The 14,473-nt window shown below is 35.8% G+C and overlaps 1 protein-coding gene across 5 annotated transcripts in view; it reads right to left on the bottom strand.

Annotated features, from left to right (window-relative positions):
* The window catches only part of Ptprc (protein tyrosine phosphatase receptor type C), a 124,066-nt gene that overhangs the window by 18,009 nt on the left and 91,584 nt on the right, over nt 1-14,473 (bottom strand). For all 5 annotated transcript variants that reach the window (XM_010635390.3, XM_010635392.3, XM_010635393.3 and 2 more), the window contains 5 exons: nt 13,929-14,037; nt 13,202-13,236; nt 10,885-10,994; nt 10,211-10,301; nt 10,044-10,120 (listed from right to left, as the gene is read on the bottom strand). In XM_010635390.3, the coding sequence (XP_010633692.1) occupies nt 10,044-10,120; nt 10,211-10,301; nt 10,885-10,994; nt 13,202-13,236; nt 13,929-14,037 (422 nt within the window). The remainder of the gene's footprint in view (nt 1-10,043; nt 10,121-10,210; nt 10,302-10,884; nt 10,995-13,201; nt 13,237-13,928; nt 14,038-14,473) is intronic.

Here is a 14,473-nt window from a genome sequence, read left to right as displayed (position 1 = left end):
CCAAAAATTATCTCCTACTCTTTAAATTTACCTTAGTGATGAGAAAAGCTCCAGAGAAAGGGAGCAACTTTCTCTCAGAATAAAATTTTGCACATGAGCGGCCAGAATTGCTCATTAATTTTAGTGACTTAGTCATGTGCATCGGTCACGCTCATTTATTCCACAAGTACTTATTGAATGGCTACACTGTGTCACACACTTATCTAAAAGCTGAAGACACACGCCTTCCAGGGTTTCCATCTCTGTTGGAGAAAGATCATTATAATCTGATTCCATATCTGTATCTATTTGAACAGAAAATGTAGGTTATGTCTTTTTAAGAGATGACCTAAAAAAGTGGTGAAGAACTTACGGCATGAGTGCCGCAGCCGCCTGTTTGTATCACTGAAAGCTCTAAAAGGTTCGCCATCACTGATCTAAATCCTTGAAAAGCCTCTCACGTTACTGGGTCTGCTCTCAAGTACTTTACTTTGAAGAGAAAATTATCATTTGGAGAAGACATGACACATTAAAATAAACCCGATGGATGCTAATTGTGAAAACCTGCAGAGGTCACCTGACAACAAGGTATAGGGTAAAGGGAGGGCAGGGACAAGGGGAAAAAATGAGAACCAAGACCTGTCGTGTAAAGGTACAAGATCCCAATGATGAATATAACTGTACTGCATACCTAAAATGTACCAATAAACTCAATGAGAGAGAGAGAGAGAGAGAGAGAAAAAAAGAACAAGTCACAACAGAGTTCAAGACTTTGACCTAGTACTGCTGTACTAATTATGTTTTGGACTATGATGTTACATTTGCAAATATTGGCTGTCACTGTGGAAAAAGCTTATGGATATTATGTTTAAAAGTAATGGAATAAAATACTGCTTTCAGGAGTTCATGAGGACAAATCAAAGGAAGACGTATTTGTTGATTTAGGATAGATTTCCAGGGACAGTATTAAGCAGGGATACAAAAAGTGTTATATGTTAGAGTGGATGGACCTGGCTGAAAGGGCTGTCTGTAGAGTCAGAATGCTTGGGGGTAAAATGTTAGCTGTGATTCTACTAGCAAAATTGGAATACCTCCTAGATTTGGCATGAGATTTAACTGAATTAATATACATGTCTAGTACTAAAAGTGATGATTGATAATAACGAATATAGAACAACTTATCATAAAAGTTTATCAAAATCATCAGTAGCTCTAAAAAACATTATATGTCTCAAAAATAACTTTATTAACAATTAGTTCACAACTGTTGAAGATACATTTTTTTCATTAAGTTTATTGGTACTTTTTAGGTATACAATGCAGTTATATTTATCATTGGGATCTTTACATGACTTATCTTGGTTCTTATTTTTTCCACATTCCCCTACCCTCCCTCACCTCCTCCACTCTTCCCTATTCACAAAGACTTTGTTTTCATTTTTTCCTTGAACACAAATATTTTATGAATGATGCAACTACAAAATATTTCTAAATTATTCTACAATTTTACATAAACTAAATGAAATAGAATTAACTGTGCTGCCCCACAATTCATGTCCACCCAGAGCCTCAGAATGTGCTCCTATTCAGAAATAGTGTATTTGTGGGTATAAGGGTTAAAATTATGTCATATTGGGTGAAAGTGGGTCCTAAAAATCCAATGACCAGTGTCCTTAGAAGAGAAAGAGGAGAGATATTCAGACACAATCAAGTATAGACACAAGTGGAAGTGGGCTCTGATGGAGGCAGAGTTTGGGGTGACTTGGCCTTAAGTTACGGGACACTAAGTTTTGCCAGGAGCACCCAGAAACTAGGAAAGAAGCAAACAAGGACTTTGTCCCAGACCCTCGGAGGGAATATGACTTTGCCAACATCTTAATTTCAGCCTCATGACCTCCAGAACTGTGAGAAAGTAAATTTTTGTTGTTTTAAGCAATCTAGTTTGTAATACACATCAGATCTAGGAATCTAATATACTGTGGAAATAAAGAATTATAATGTGAAGTTTGACTCTAATTCACTAAAAATTTATATATTCAAATAGATCAACAACAATGAAAGTGACAAAAAGAAAGAATGATAAGAAAGTTTTGGGAATTGCCTTATAAATTAACATGCATAATAGCATGACATACACTTCATTAACTATTTGATTGTCAAAGGAGCATTTTGATGACACACTCATTTGGCAAGACTGTGTGGAAATAAACATTTTCATATGCTGGTGGTCAATTGCAAATTGATCCAACCCCAGTGGGGGAACATTTGAAATTTTTTTAAATTACAAACACATATGGTTTTTGTTCATATGACTCCACTTTTTAGAAAATTATCCTACAGATATACTGGAACTCATTGTAGTAAAATGAGTCAAAAATGGTTCATTACATCATTTTTGGTAATAGTATTTCAGAAACCACATTTAATGCTTATTAACTAGAAAGGGATTAAATAAACCCCAGTGCAGTTAAACTATCATATATATACCACTGTGCCTCAGTTCACGAACTCAATTCTCTCGACAAGTCTAGCTGCAAACCAAACTGGTTGAAAACAGAAACAAATTTCCCCATAAGGTCAACATTGAACCTAACCACTGAATTTGATTTGGTTTTTGTCCAACTCGGGTTGGGACCAGAATTGTGGAAAGAATTAAGTTCATAAACTGAGGTGCCACTGTTTTATATAAATATAATGTCTACATGATGTCTATATGTGCATATATATCAATATCATAAGATGCAGAACAGAGTATTGTGTCAGCATTTTAATACAAAGTGGGTTAACAAATGTCAGTGCTTTCTTATTTAGGTATGTATAAAGAAACTCTAACTAGAGAAATAAGCTAACAGAGCTTACACCTTTGATAGATGGAGACACTAGGTAAACAGTAGATTGGGTAAGAAGATTTTTTTTTAAAAATCTGTGTATGTTTTTGTATTGTTTCATTTAATTCCTGTGAAGCATTATTTAACAATTTATATAAGAAGTTAAATTTTAAATTTTTTGGTTCAGTGTCACTAACAGCATTTTCATTTTGGGATAAATACAACATGCAGGTGGTCGGTGCCAATGAAGAAGGTCATTGCTGCAAGGCAGTGTTTAATGGAAGTTTAATTGGAATCATACAGACCTGAATGAAACTCACCTCAAATCATTATTAACTGGGTGAAGAAGGATGAGAAAACTTGTTAACCCGAGCCTCTCTTACACAGTAAGCATAGTACATGTGGCAAGGGGTCAATATGGGACACACATGTATCGATTATTTAGTCCAAGATCCAGCATATGATATGTACCAGGGTGTGGGAAGTTTTGCTATAATTTATTTTTTCACACACACACACAAAAGTTCTACATTACAACTAGCACTGACAGGCACATAACAACTACTCTTGTAATATTCTTGCAATTATTCTTCTAAAATATTTCTAAAGTTTTGCAAAGACAAAAAAAGGGATTGGAGCAGACCAGTGAGGACCAGACAACCATACAGGGAGCTCACTGCTCCCCCACCTCCAGCACCCCAGGCCTTCATTGGAGCAGACCGGTGAGGACTGCCCAGCCAATACAGGTACTCCTCCCCCACCCCATACCCCTGTGCTCTCGGGCCTCCTGGTTGTGCCAGTACCTGGATCCACACTGCAGAATCATAGGTGGTCATGAAGGCCATTTTACTGAGCTTCAGAAGATAGAATGGAAGTGAACAACTGCAATAAAGGCACATCAGACCTCTGTAGTTGGTAAGTTGAAAGGATCACCACCTTCTATCAGAACTTGGACTATCTTCAGGGGAAGGGCAGCTGGAACCTGCAGTAGAACCTTGCAGAATTCAACCCCGCAGGTCAGGGACTTCAACTTGGGCCTTGCAGCCAGAATTCATCCTGAATCTCAGGTCTGCCATTGGCTACCTAAGACTAATTGACTTAGCTCTGCACATTGCTGCCCACATTGTGACAGCAGAAATATACCCTGAAAGAGGCTCTTCAAATATTTTTTCTTTGTTCCTCTTATTTTATTTTTTATTTTTAAAATTTTATTTTTTCCCATTCTGCAAATTCTTCCTTATTTCTTACTTCTTTTACTCACTCAACCTCTTGCTCCCCCACATTATTCTTCATCTCCCTTTTTGTTCCTGTTCCTGCCCTAATTCAGATTTCTTCTTTCTTTTTCTTTTCTTCTCTCTTTTTCCTATGCTTGATTGTCATTAGTTTCAAAGGAAAGGAGTACAATTTATAACTTTCCTATTACTGTTAAGTTGTTCTGTTCTTGGTTTTGTTCTTGCATTCTGTTTTTCCCTCTTGTCTTCAACAGTTTCCTAGAGTTTGCATGATCGTCCTGTTTTCCAGCTTCACTTAAAACCTTCTCCTATTCTTTTATCTAACTATTCTTCTCCTCCCAACTCCTTCTAAGTCCCCATTCTGAAGGGTAAAGTTGCTATATTGAAGAGTTTATTACTATAAACATGTTTTGGGCTGGTCCTCAATTTTGATTTAATTTGCATGGTTAAAGATGATAGATTAATAACTACCACAAATGGTCAATTTCTAAGCTGTGCTTGATGCTATTGTGTTGCTGATTGTATCAAATGGGCTGAAGGATTGCGATTGATTTAATGAGTTGTCCTTTATGATATTATAAAAATGAGAGTGTCTCTGAGTCATTAGAGACTCAAAACTGAAAGAGCAGCTATATCAGGAAGGTCAAACTACTAATCCAGGATTTAAACCAAGGACAGCCCAATAACAAAAATAAAAATGAGAAAATACTTAAGCAAGGCACAAATACAGACTTCCAGTTCATCAACAGCAAATTCCAGGGGAAACGAGGTGGAAAAGTCTGACAGTCACAGGAAGTAATAAAACAGATCAATCAGGCTCTAGAAAAATTCAAAACAGAAATAATTTCCCAGATAACTACAGAGATGGTGAGCACAATGAAAGACATGATTAGAGACTCTAGAACAGAAACAGACAAAAAAATAGATGAGTTCAGGACCATGATAGAAGCCATGAATGCTCAGCATAGGAAAGAAATGGAATTGATGAAACATTCAAACAGATATCCAGGGTATTAAAAAAAAAAAAATCTATTGAAAGCATTCACAGCAGAGTGAACAAATGTGAAAACAGAATTTCAGATATAGAAGATAGGATTTCAGTCAGTAACAATGAAAAGAGAGATCTCTTAAAAACAGCAAGGAATCATGAGAAATCAATCCAACAGATCCTAGAAGATGTAAAGAAGAATAACATAAGACTGATAGGAATTTGTGAAGTAGCAGAAGAAAGTACAAATGACTTAAAAAAAAACTGTTCACAGAATTAATGACAGAAAAATTTCCAAACGGGAAGAATTTGACATACAAAAAAAATGAGACATATAGGACTCCAATTATCCATGATCAAAAAAAAAAAAATCTACACCTAGATATATAGTAGTCAAGATCCAGGAAACCCAACAGAAGAACAAAATACTGAAAGCAGTTAGAGAAAAGAAACAAATCAGATGCAAAGGAAAGCCCATCAGAATCACAGCAGATTTTTCAGCACAAACCCTCAGGTCAAGGAGAGCCTGGAGTGAGGTATTTCAAACCCTAAGATAAAACAACCTCCAACCTAGGCTGATGTATCTTTCAAAACTCTCTTTTAAAATGGATGGGGAAACTTCCACGACAAAGAACACCTGAGAAACTTCACAAATACCAAACCAGCACTACAAACAATTTTGAACAATATCCTAGAAAAAGACAACATCATGAGCTCACAACATCATGAGGCCCAGTGGAGCAAATCAATTAGGAAAGGAAAGAAACTAAAGGGGGGGGGATTAAAAAGTGCCAACAACAGGACAGTAACATGACAATGATAAGTCAAAACATATCAGGTATAACCATCAATGTCAATGGCCTCAGTTGACCAATCAAAAGAAACAGATGGGCAGAATGGATTAAAAAACAAAATCCAACAATATGCTGTATACAAGAAACACACATAGTTCAGAAAGAAACTCATAGACTGAAAGTGAAAGGATGGAAAACAGTTCTCCATGTGACAGAAGCCCATACAAAAGCAGGAGTAGCAATCTTATTCACAGTCAAAGTAAATTTCAAACCAAAACTGATTAAGAGAGACAAAGAAGGCCACTACATCTTTGCAAAGGGAACAATCCAAGAGGAAGAGATAATTGTAAATATATATACACCAAATGTTAATGCCCCCAACTATATAAAACAAATATTAAGGAACATGAAAAATCAAATAAGCACTAATACAATTGTAGTGGGGGACCTAAATACCCCACTATCACAAATAGACAGATCATCTAGACAAAAAATCAACAACAAACTACTAGAACTGAACCAAGCTTTTGAACAAATAGACTCAATAGACGTCTACAGAATGTTTCACTCCACAAAATCAGAATATAAATTCTTTTCGGCTGTACATGGGTCCTTCTCCAAAATAGACCACATATTATCTCATAGAACATGTTTAAATAAATACAAATGAATTAAAGTCATCCAGTGTATATTTTCAGACCATAGTGCAATTAAGCTGGAGATCAATAGCATAAGAAACTGTTAGAAATTTACAAACACATGGAAATTGAATAACACTCTCCTCAACAATCAATGTGTCACAGTGGAAATTACAGAGAAATTAGTCAATTTTTTGCAAATAAATGATAATGCCAATACTACACACAGGAATCTATGGGACACAATGAAAGCAGTTCTATGTGGAAAATTCATAGCAGTGAATGCCCACACTAGTAAAACAAAGCGAGCTCAGATAAACAACCTAATGATGAATCTTAGGCTCCTAGAAAAAGAAGAGCAAGACAAACCAAAAGCTCATACGAGGGAGGAAATTATAGATATCAGAGCAGAAATCAATGCAATGGAAGCTAAGAGAAAAATACAAAAAAAAAAATCAATGAATCTAAGAATTGGTTTTTCTAAAGAATAAATAAAATTGATAAACCCTTAGCCAACCTTGTCAAAAAGGGAAAGAAAAGGCTCAGATCCATGCAATTGGGAATGAAAAAGTTGAAGTCACTACAGATCCAGCAGAAATCCAGAAGATTGTCAATGCCTACTTGGAGAAATTGTACTCTAATAAAATGGAAAACACAGAAGAAATGGACAGATTTCTTGATATTTATGAATTACCAAAGTTGAATGAAGAAGATAAAAACATTTTAAACACCCCAACTACTATTAGTGAAATTGAAAACAAAATTAAAAGTTTACCAACTAGGAAAAGCCCAGGTCCTGATGGATTCACTGTTGAATTCTACAAGACATTTAGAGAAGAACTACTGCCATTACTCCTTAAACTTTTCAATGAAATTGAAAGGGAAGAAATATTTCCAAATTCATTCCTGAAAGCAATTGTTACTTTGATTCCAAAACCAGCAAAGACCCAAGCATAATAGAGAACTACAGACCAATATACTTAATGAACATAGAAGCAAAAATCCTCAATAAGATACTGACAGAATACAGAGGGTCATCAAGAAGATCATATACCCTGACCAAGTCGGATTTATTCCAGGGTTGCAAGGATGGTTCAACATAAGTAAATCAATACATGTAATACACTATATTAACAGAGTCGAGGACAAAAACCATATGATCATCTCAATAGATGCAGATAAATTATTCTGTAAAATTTAGCACCCATTCATGATAAAACACAACCCTGCAGAAAATTGGAATAGATGGTCTTTATTTCAACTTGATAAAGGCTATCTATGAAAAACCAACAGCCAACATCATATTAAATGGCAAAAAACTGAAAACATTCACATTAAAATCAGGAACAAAATAAGAATGTCCACTATCACCACTCCTGTTCAATATAATTCTGGAAACATCAGCCACAGCAATTAGACATCAGAAAGAAATTAAAGCAATAAAGATAGGAAATGAAGAATTTAAACTGTCATTATTTGCTGACAATGTGATACTCTACATAGAAGACCCCCCCAAAAAAACTGCCAAAAGACTTCTACACTTAATTGACACTTTCTGCAGAGTAGCTGGATATAAGGTCAACACTCAAAAATCCATATCCTTCTTGTACACAAGTAACAGACTCACTGCGAGGAAATTAGGGAAACAATTCCTTTCAGAATAGCATCCAATAAAAAACTGAAGTATCTAGGAATCATTCTAAAGAATTATACAGTGAAAACTACAGCACTCTGAAAAAAGAGATAGAAAAGGATATAAGAAAATGGAAAGATATCCCCTGCTCTTGGGTAGGAAGAATAAACATAGTTAAAATTGCCACACTACCAAAACTGCTATATGGATTCAATGCAATCCCAATTGAAATTCCAACAGTATATTTCACAGAACTAAAGAAAAGAATCCAAAAATTCATTTGGAACCAGAGACTAGAATAGCAAAAGCAATTCTAGGTGACAGAGACATGGCAGGGGTATCACAATCCCAACTTGAAACTGTACTACAAAGCCACTGTGATAAAAACAACAAGGTACTGGTAAAGAAAAAGGCCCGAGGATCAGTGGAATAGATTGGAAGATATAGAAACAACTCCAGACATACTCAGCTACCTCATCTTTGACAAAATAGCCAAGCATCCTGACTCGAGGAAAGATAGACTCTTTAATAACTCATTTTGGAAAAACTGGATTTTAACCTGCCAAAGATTAAAACTAGACCCTTATCTTTCACCATGCACTAAACTAAAATCCAAGTGGTTTAAAGATCTAAATATTAAAACAGAAACACTAAACTTGCTGGAAGATAAGTTAGGCAGAACTCTTGAAGACACTGGCATTGAAAAAGACTATATGAACAAATCCTCAGTAGCACGGTAACTAGCACAAAGAACAAACTGGGTTCTCATCTTGTTAAAAAGCTTCTGCACTGCAAAACAAACCACCAAGAGAACTAAGAGACAACCTACAATGTGGGAAAAAAGTTTTACCAGCTGCTTCTCAGATAAAGGTCTATTGTCTAGAATATATAAAAAACTCAGAAAAATCTGACCCCCTAATATAAAGACCCAATTCAAAAACGGGCTTCTGAAATGAATAGACATTTCTTAGACAAAGAAGTAAAAGCAGAAAATATATGAAAAAAAAATGTTCAACATCACTGGTCATTCAAGAGATACAGATGAAAACAACCTTGAGATTTCCCCTCACTCCACAAAGAATGGCTGCTTTCAAGAAGTCAACCAATAACAAATGCTGGTGGGGCTGTGGGGAGAAAGGAATCCTTCTCCATTGTTGGTGGGAGTGAAGACTGGTGTAACCACTGTGGAAATCAATATGGAGATACCTCAAAGAACTAGGATTGGAGGTTCCATTTGACCCAGCTATCCCTCTGCAGGGTATCTTTCCAAAAGAATTAAAAGAATCATACCACAGTGATATATGCACACCCATTTTTATAGCGGCACAGTTTGTAATAGCTAAAACTTGGAAACAGCCCAATTGCCCATCACTTGGAGATGAATAAAGAAGATGTGGTTTTTCTATAAAGTGGAGTACTACTCAGCCACAAAGAATGAGAAACTAGAGTCATTCATAGGAAAACAGATTCATATTGACATCACATTCTTAAGTGAAATAAATAAGACATACATGTGTAAATACCGAACAGTTTCTTGGGTGTGAAAAACTAAAAGTGTAAATAAGATCTAAATTGTGCAACTGATAATGTGAAATAGGAAGGAACGGGCTAAAGATGTAGGGGAAGTGGGAAGAGTAGGGGAAAGGATATAAGGGACAAGAAAAAATATGAGAAAAGGAAAAAATGGAAACAAAGTCTTTGTAAATAGGGGACAGCGGAGGGAGTGAAGGGAGAGCTGGTGAATGGGGAAAAAATGAGAACCAAGATTTGTCATGTAAAGGTACAAGATCCCAATGATGAATGTAACTGTACTGTATACTTGAAAAATACCAATAAACTCAATTAAAAAAAGACAAAAAAAAAAAGGAACTGAATGGAATGCATAGATACAGGAAAAGTCTAAATTGCCAATGAAAAAAAATGAAATAAAAAATTTGGCATTTTTACTCACGTCAATATAGCTGGCATTTACATAGGTTGACCCTGCATCTCCATTTATTTCAGAGAGTTCAACACGGTTATAGTCATCTAGTTAAGACAAAGAAGAACAAATAAGTGAAACGATGAACAATCAAGCAGCCTAAATACACAGAAATTCAAATCTTAATAAATACTCACATGGAAGGATGTCAACATAGCGGTTTTTATTTTGGTTAAATGACTTTCGAGCATCCTTGATAGAAAACTTACTGAACACACGTGGAATGCTCTGAAAAACACAAAGAAAGATTCTTTAGGTTACAGCAGATTCAGAAAAAAAAAAAAAAGCTTTCCCTTTACCAGTCATCATTTTGAGTATCCTATAAAACATTCTCTTTGTATTGATAAAACCACTTGTATATGGTTATTGAAGTCAACATTATTAGGAACTATGCACAAATACCATTTTCCTTAATAATTATGATGCTTTATTTTCAGGGCAAATACCATGAAAAAAGTTTAAAATTTGTTGCTGTGCCATTTAAAATTCATTTTTAAAATGGTGCTTGGGATCACTACTTAAGTATAAGTACAAAATAAGCCAAATACTTTTTGTGACATGACTTTATAGGCAATAATGGTAGAGTAAGGCATTATACTAAAACATTTACTAGCTTCATGCTAAGATCTTATTATTCTTTAGGCGTCTCTCATCTGGCCTGTAAATATCTGCTAATAATATCCGCCTTAATTATACTGCAGTATTATTTAGGCCAAATTACAAAGGCAAATGGTCATAAAGATGCATTTAAAATGGAATTCTCTTGACGAAAGAACAGCATTTCTTATCCTGTATGAAGAATGACACATACCTGAAATTCAGCCAGAAAAAGTCGACCTTCGTCAGCAATTTTTCTCTTATATGTTTCCAACAAAACGTCCGCCTGAATGGGCTCCACGTTCATCAGCTGTTTTTCATCATCTGTAAACAGATGAATGAATCGGGACTATTGTTGAGTCTATCTTTTCAGTGTGCATAGAGATTTTGCTAAATTCGTAACTTGGACCCAGCCCTCAGCTTCTTTCCTTCTCCCACATATTCTGCCTGAGAAATCTCACACAGAAAACATTCATCTATGAACCAGTGACTTCTAAGTATTGTACTTCACTCTTCTGGGCTTTCTACTGTTTCTTTTCCTAGACTGCTCTTCCCTATTTTCTATACCCAGAAAAAAAGATCCCAGAACAAGTGACACCATTGTCAGGACAGACATATTTCCATTTGATTATGTGGATTTTATAATAATCAATATATTTATTTTTACATAATTATTTTTGCTCCCATTTTAACTTAACAGGAAGCATTATAATTGTGTGGATAAAGTAAGTTTAATTTGATAACTCTTTTTAAACAAAACTGTGAAGCAAGTTGTATTCATTTGTTGTGTCTCCAGAATATAAAACAGATATACTGTGTTTGTGAAATAACTATATAGTAGAAATACCCATTAACTATCAAGTGCTATAATTGTATATGAAATTGGAAAACAATAGTATTAAAATAATTTTTAAAAAATAAGTTGTCAAGGGCCTGGGGTTTAGGTCAGTGGTTTCACCACCTGCCTCGCAAGCTCAAGGACCCTCGTTCGATCCTCGGTACCAAAATAATAACAATAATAAGTTGTCATATATGTAAAAGGCATGTTTTGTCCTATTGCTCCCTGTCCTGTTGATAGCCCTTCTTTCAGTGCTCATGTTAATTTTCCCTGTTTATGAAGAAAAGAAAGTCGTGTGCAAGGGTGGCACGTTTATCTGATTGTCTATGGAAATGTTTTATCTAATTAAAATTATCACACTAACCAAGTGCTGTAGCTTCTTTGTGCTTTAGGAGATCCCTTGTATTCATTCATTCTGGACTGCAGACACACTGCAGGATTTTAGGGAGTTTGGTGGGTAAATTATGATGCACTCCAATGTGCAAACAGTAAAATTTCTGAGATAAAACCCTTTCCAACCAGCCTTGACTTACTGAAGTGGACTCTCCTCTACTCGGGAGCTTGTTGTTCCTTTGCTCTTCATTCTTTTGTTTTGTTTTGTTTGTTTGTTTTTTGGTACCGGGGATCGAACTCAGGTCCTTGCGCTTGCAAGGCAGGTACCGGAGCCACTGAGCTAAAAATCCCCGGCCCTGCTTTTCATTATTCCCTCAGCCTATCAAGACTAATTCAGAGGCCGTGTTATCTTGTCATTTTATTTTGTCATCGATAAATATTGAATTCCATACACTCACGGAGTACTGGGGATAGACTAGTGAATCTGCAAGGAAAAGTTCCCTGCCTCCCCAAAGCTTACATTCCATTTACAAGAGGGCAAGTAAGAAATCAATGAAACGCCGTGTCAGGCAGTCATACGTTCTGCCAGGGAAAATAAAGCCGAAGGAGGACTTCAGTGTTTCTGTGCACAGACCTGTACCTGCTGTCACGGAGGAAGGTAAGTTAATACAGATAAAGGACTTCTGAGTTCTGCCTGTCTTGAGTAAAAGGAGTCAAATGAGCTTTGTTGTGGCAAACACAGAAATTATTTAACTCATTCTTCTTTTACTGGATTATGTTTTAAAAATTAAAGAAATAAAGTAAAAATTGGATTTTTTTTTTTTAAGGAACTAAATCAACTTCCTGTCTGTAACTGTGCCGCTAGGGGGAGCAGCCACCATCTCACCCTAGCAAGGACTTGAGGACCTGAGTCACCACTTCCTCATCCCTGCGACTGATTTGCATTTTGCTCTTCCTTCTTTCATTCTTCACGTGGTCCGTGTCCCCCACGATCTTAGCAGACCTCATTTACGTCCTCCCCAAAGTCAGTTTTCTATCTTTGTATAAAACTAGACACATTCAGCTCCTATGACGTTTATAAATTCCTGCCTAACCTGTTAATCTGTCTTCCTCTTTTAGTTCCTAACTCCTTTAAGAGTAGAGTCTGGTGGTCCCCATAGTTTCTTAGTTTGTTGGGCCATAGTGACACATAGGAAGGACTCCACAGATGCTTGCTTGCTGGATAAATGAATTTAAGCTTCATCATTGTATCAGCAGAAGAAGCCAGGTTAACTTTAAATGCCCGATTCTTTTTACAAAAGAAGTAAACTCAAAAGTAGGAGAGGGAATACAAATCAGTTTTAAAAAGAAGCATCCTTACCTATATCAACAAGTTCCTGTTGTTCATCTAAGTTTCTGTGAAAAATAAGAAATATAAATGTCTACGTTCTTAAGAAATACTGAATTCAGTTGCCTTTCTATTGAAATGATTTAATTTTATAGAAGGAATGTATTGAAGGAAGGAAAAATGAAGGCAAAGTGGGTAGACAGGGAAGAGAAAGGAGAGGAGCAGAAGGAAGAGGGAAAAAGACAAGAGGGAAAGAAGAGAGAAGAAAGGAAAGGCGTCGAGGTAAGAGAATGACGAGGAGGGAAGTAAAGAAAAAAGGAGAGAACCAGACCAACCGAGAGTGTGTGCTGTGAGGCAGCTTCACATAAGTAACAAAACTATATTACTTTCATCTTCCTTTCTTATAAAATGTAGCTCTTCCTACAAAAGAAATAAATGTACCTCCCATAATTCCTTCCTTCGTTTTGCTTTTCTCATTCCTAGAACACCCTGACCCACTGTGTACTAACAGAGCAGCCACATTGTTTTATCTCTTTCGTAAAACAAGTCTAACGTTACTAGCAAATGTAGAGAATATGAATATTTAATCTAAATCCAAAACACTGACACCATAATAAAAGTCTTCAAGTTCAGTCCTGAACTGGACCTGGTGTCATCCTCTTTTCTTGTATTTAAGTGGACCCCCCCACTCCCGGCCTTATAGCTATGACCTTGGTTGTTATTACTGCCTTTATGTGTTAATTCATATATCAGTTCTTACCTGGATCTCTTCTTGTGCAGATCATATATTTTATAGAGTACCACAAGCAGAGCGATTGATGTCACAATAATCAGAAATATCAGAAATGCAATCAGTGCTTTGGAATTATCTGGAAATTAAAAAATAATACATGAGAAAAGTGTATTGTGTCATGTATTTGCTAGATTGAATAATTACTTTTAAAGAAATTATGTTACACTTAATATTCTAATTTCCTGCGAAGTTTTCAAGTACAAACCTTTCAGAATAAGACCAAATGCAGTGAATTCCTAATTCTGTGATTCTGGCTACATTATTCAGGATGCATAAAATCATTATACTTTAAGGTAATAACTGGAAGATAAATGACTAGGTTCCTTTCGTCCACTAAATAATGTTCTTTTATGAAGTACTATCATACTTAATTCTTTCAGTCACTTCATTTAAAAAGGATCAAGTAGGTAATCCAGTTACGATTTTTAGAGAGAGATGCATAATATTTAACTTTGTATGGAGAAGTGAGTTGTCTCCTAAGGGAATCAGAAAGGCTTCTGACCCACAAAGAT

This window comes from Fukomys damarensis, unplaced genomic scaffold, assembly GCF_012274545.1.
Source record: "Fukomys damarensis isolate Sample0158 unplaced genomic scaffold, DMR_v1.0_HiC HiC_scaffold_11, whole genome shotgun sequence".
NCBI classification, from domain to species: domain Eukaryota; kingdom Metazoa; phylum Chordata; class Mammalia; order Rodentia; family Bathyergidae; genus Fukomys; species Fukomys damarensis.
This window is presented reverse-complemented; position numbering and strand designations above follow the sequence as displayed.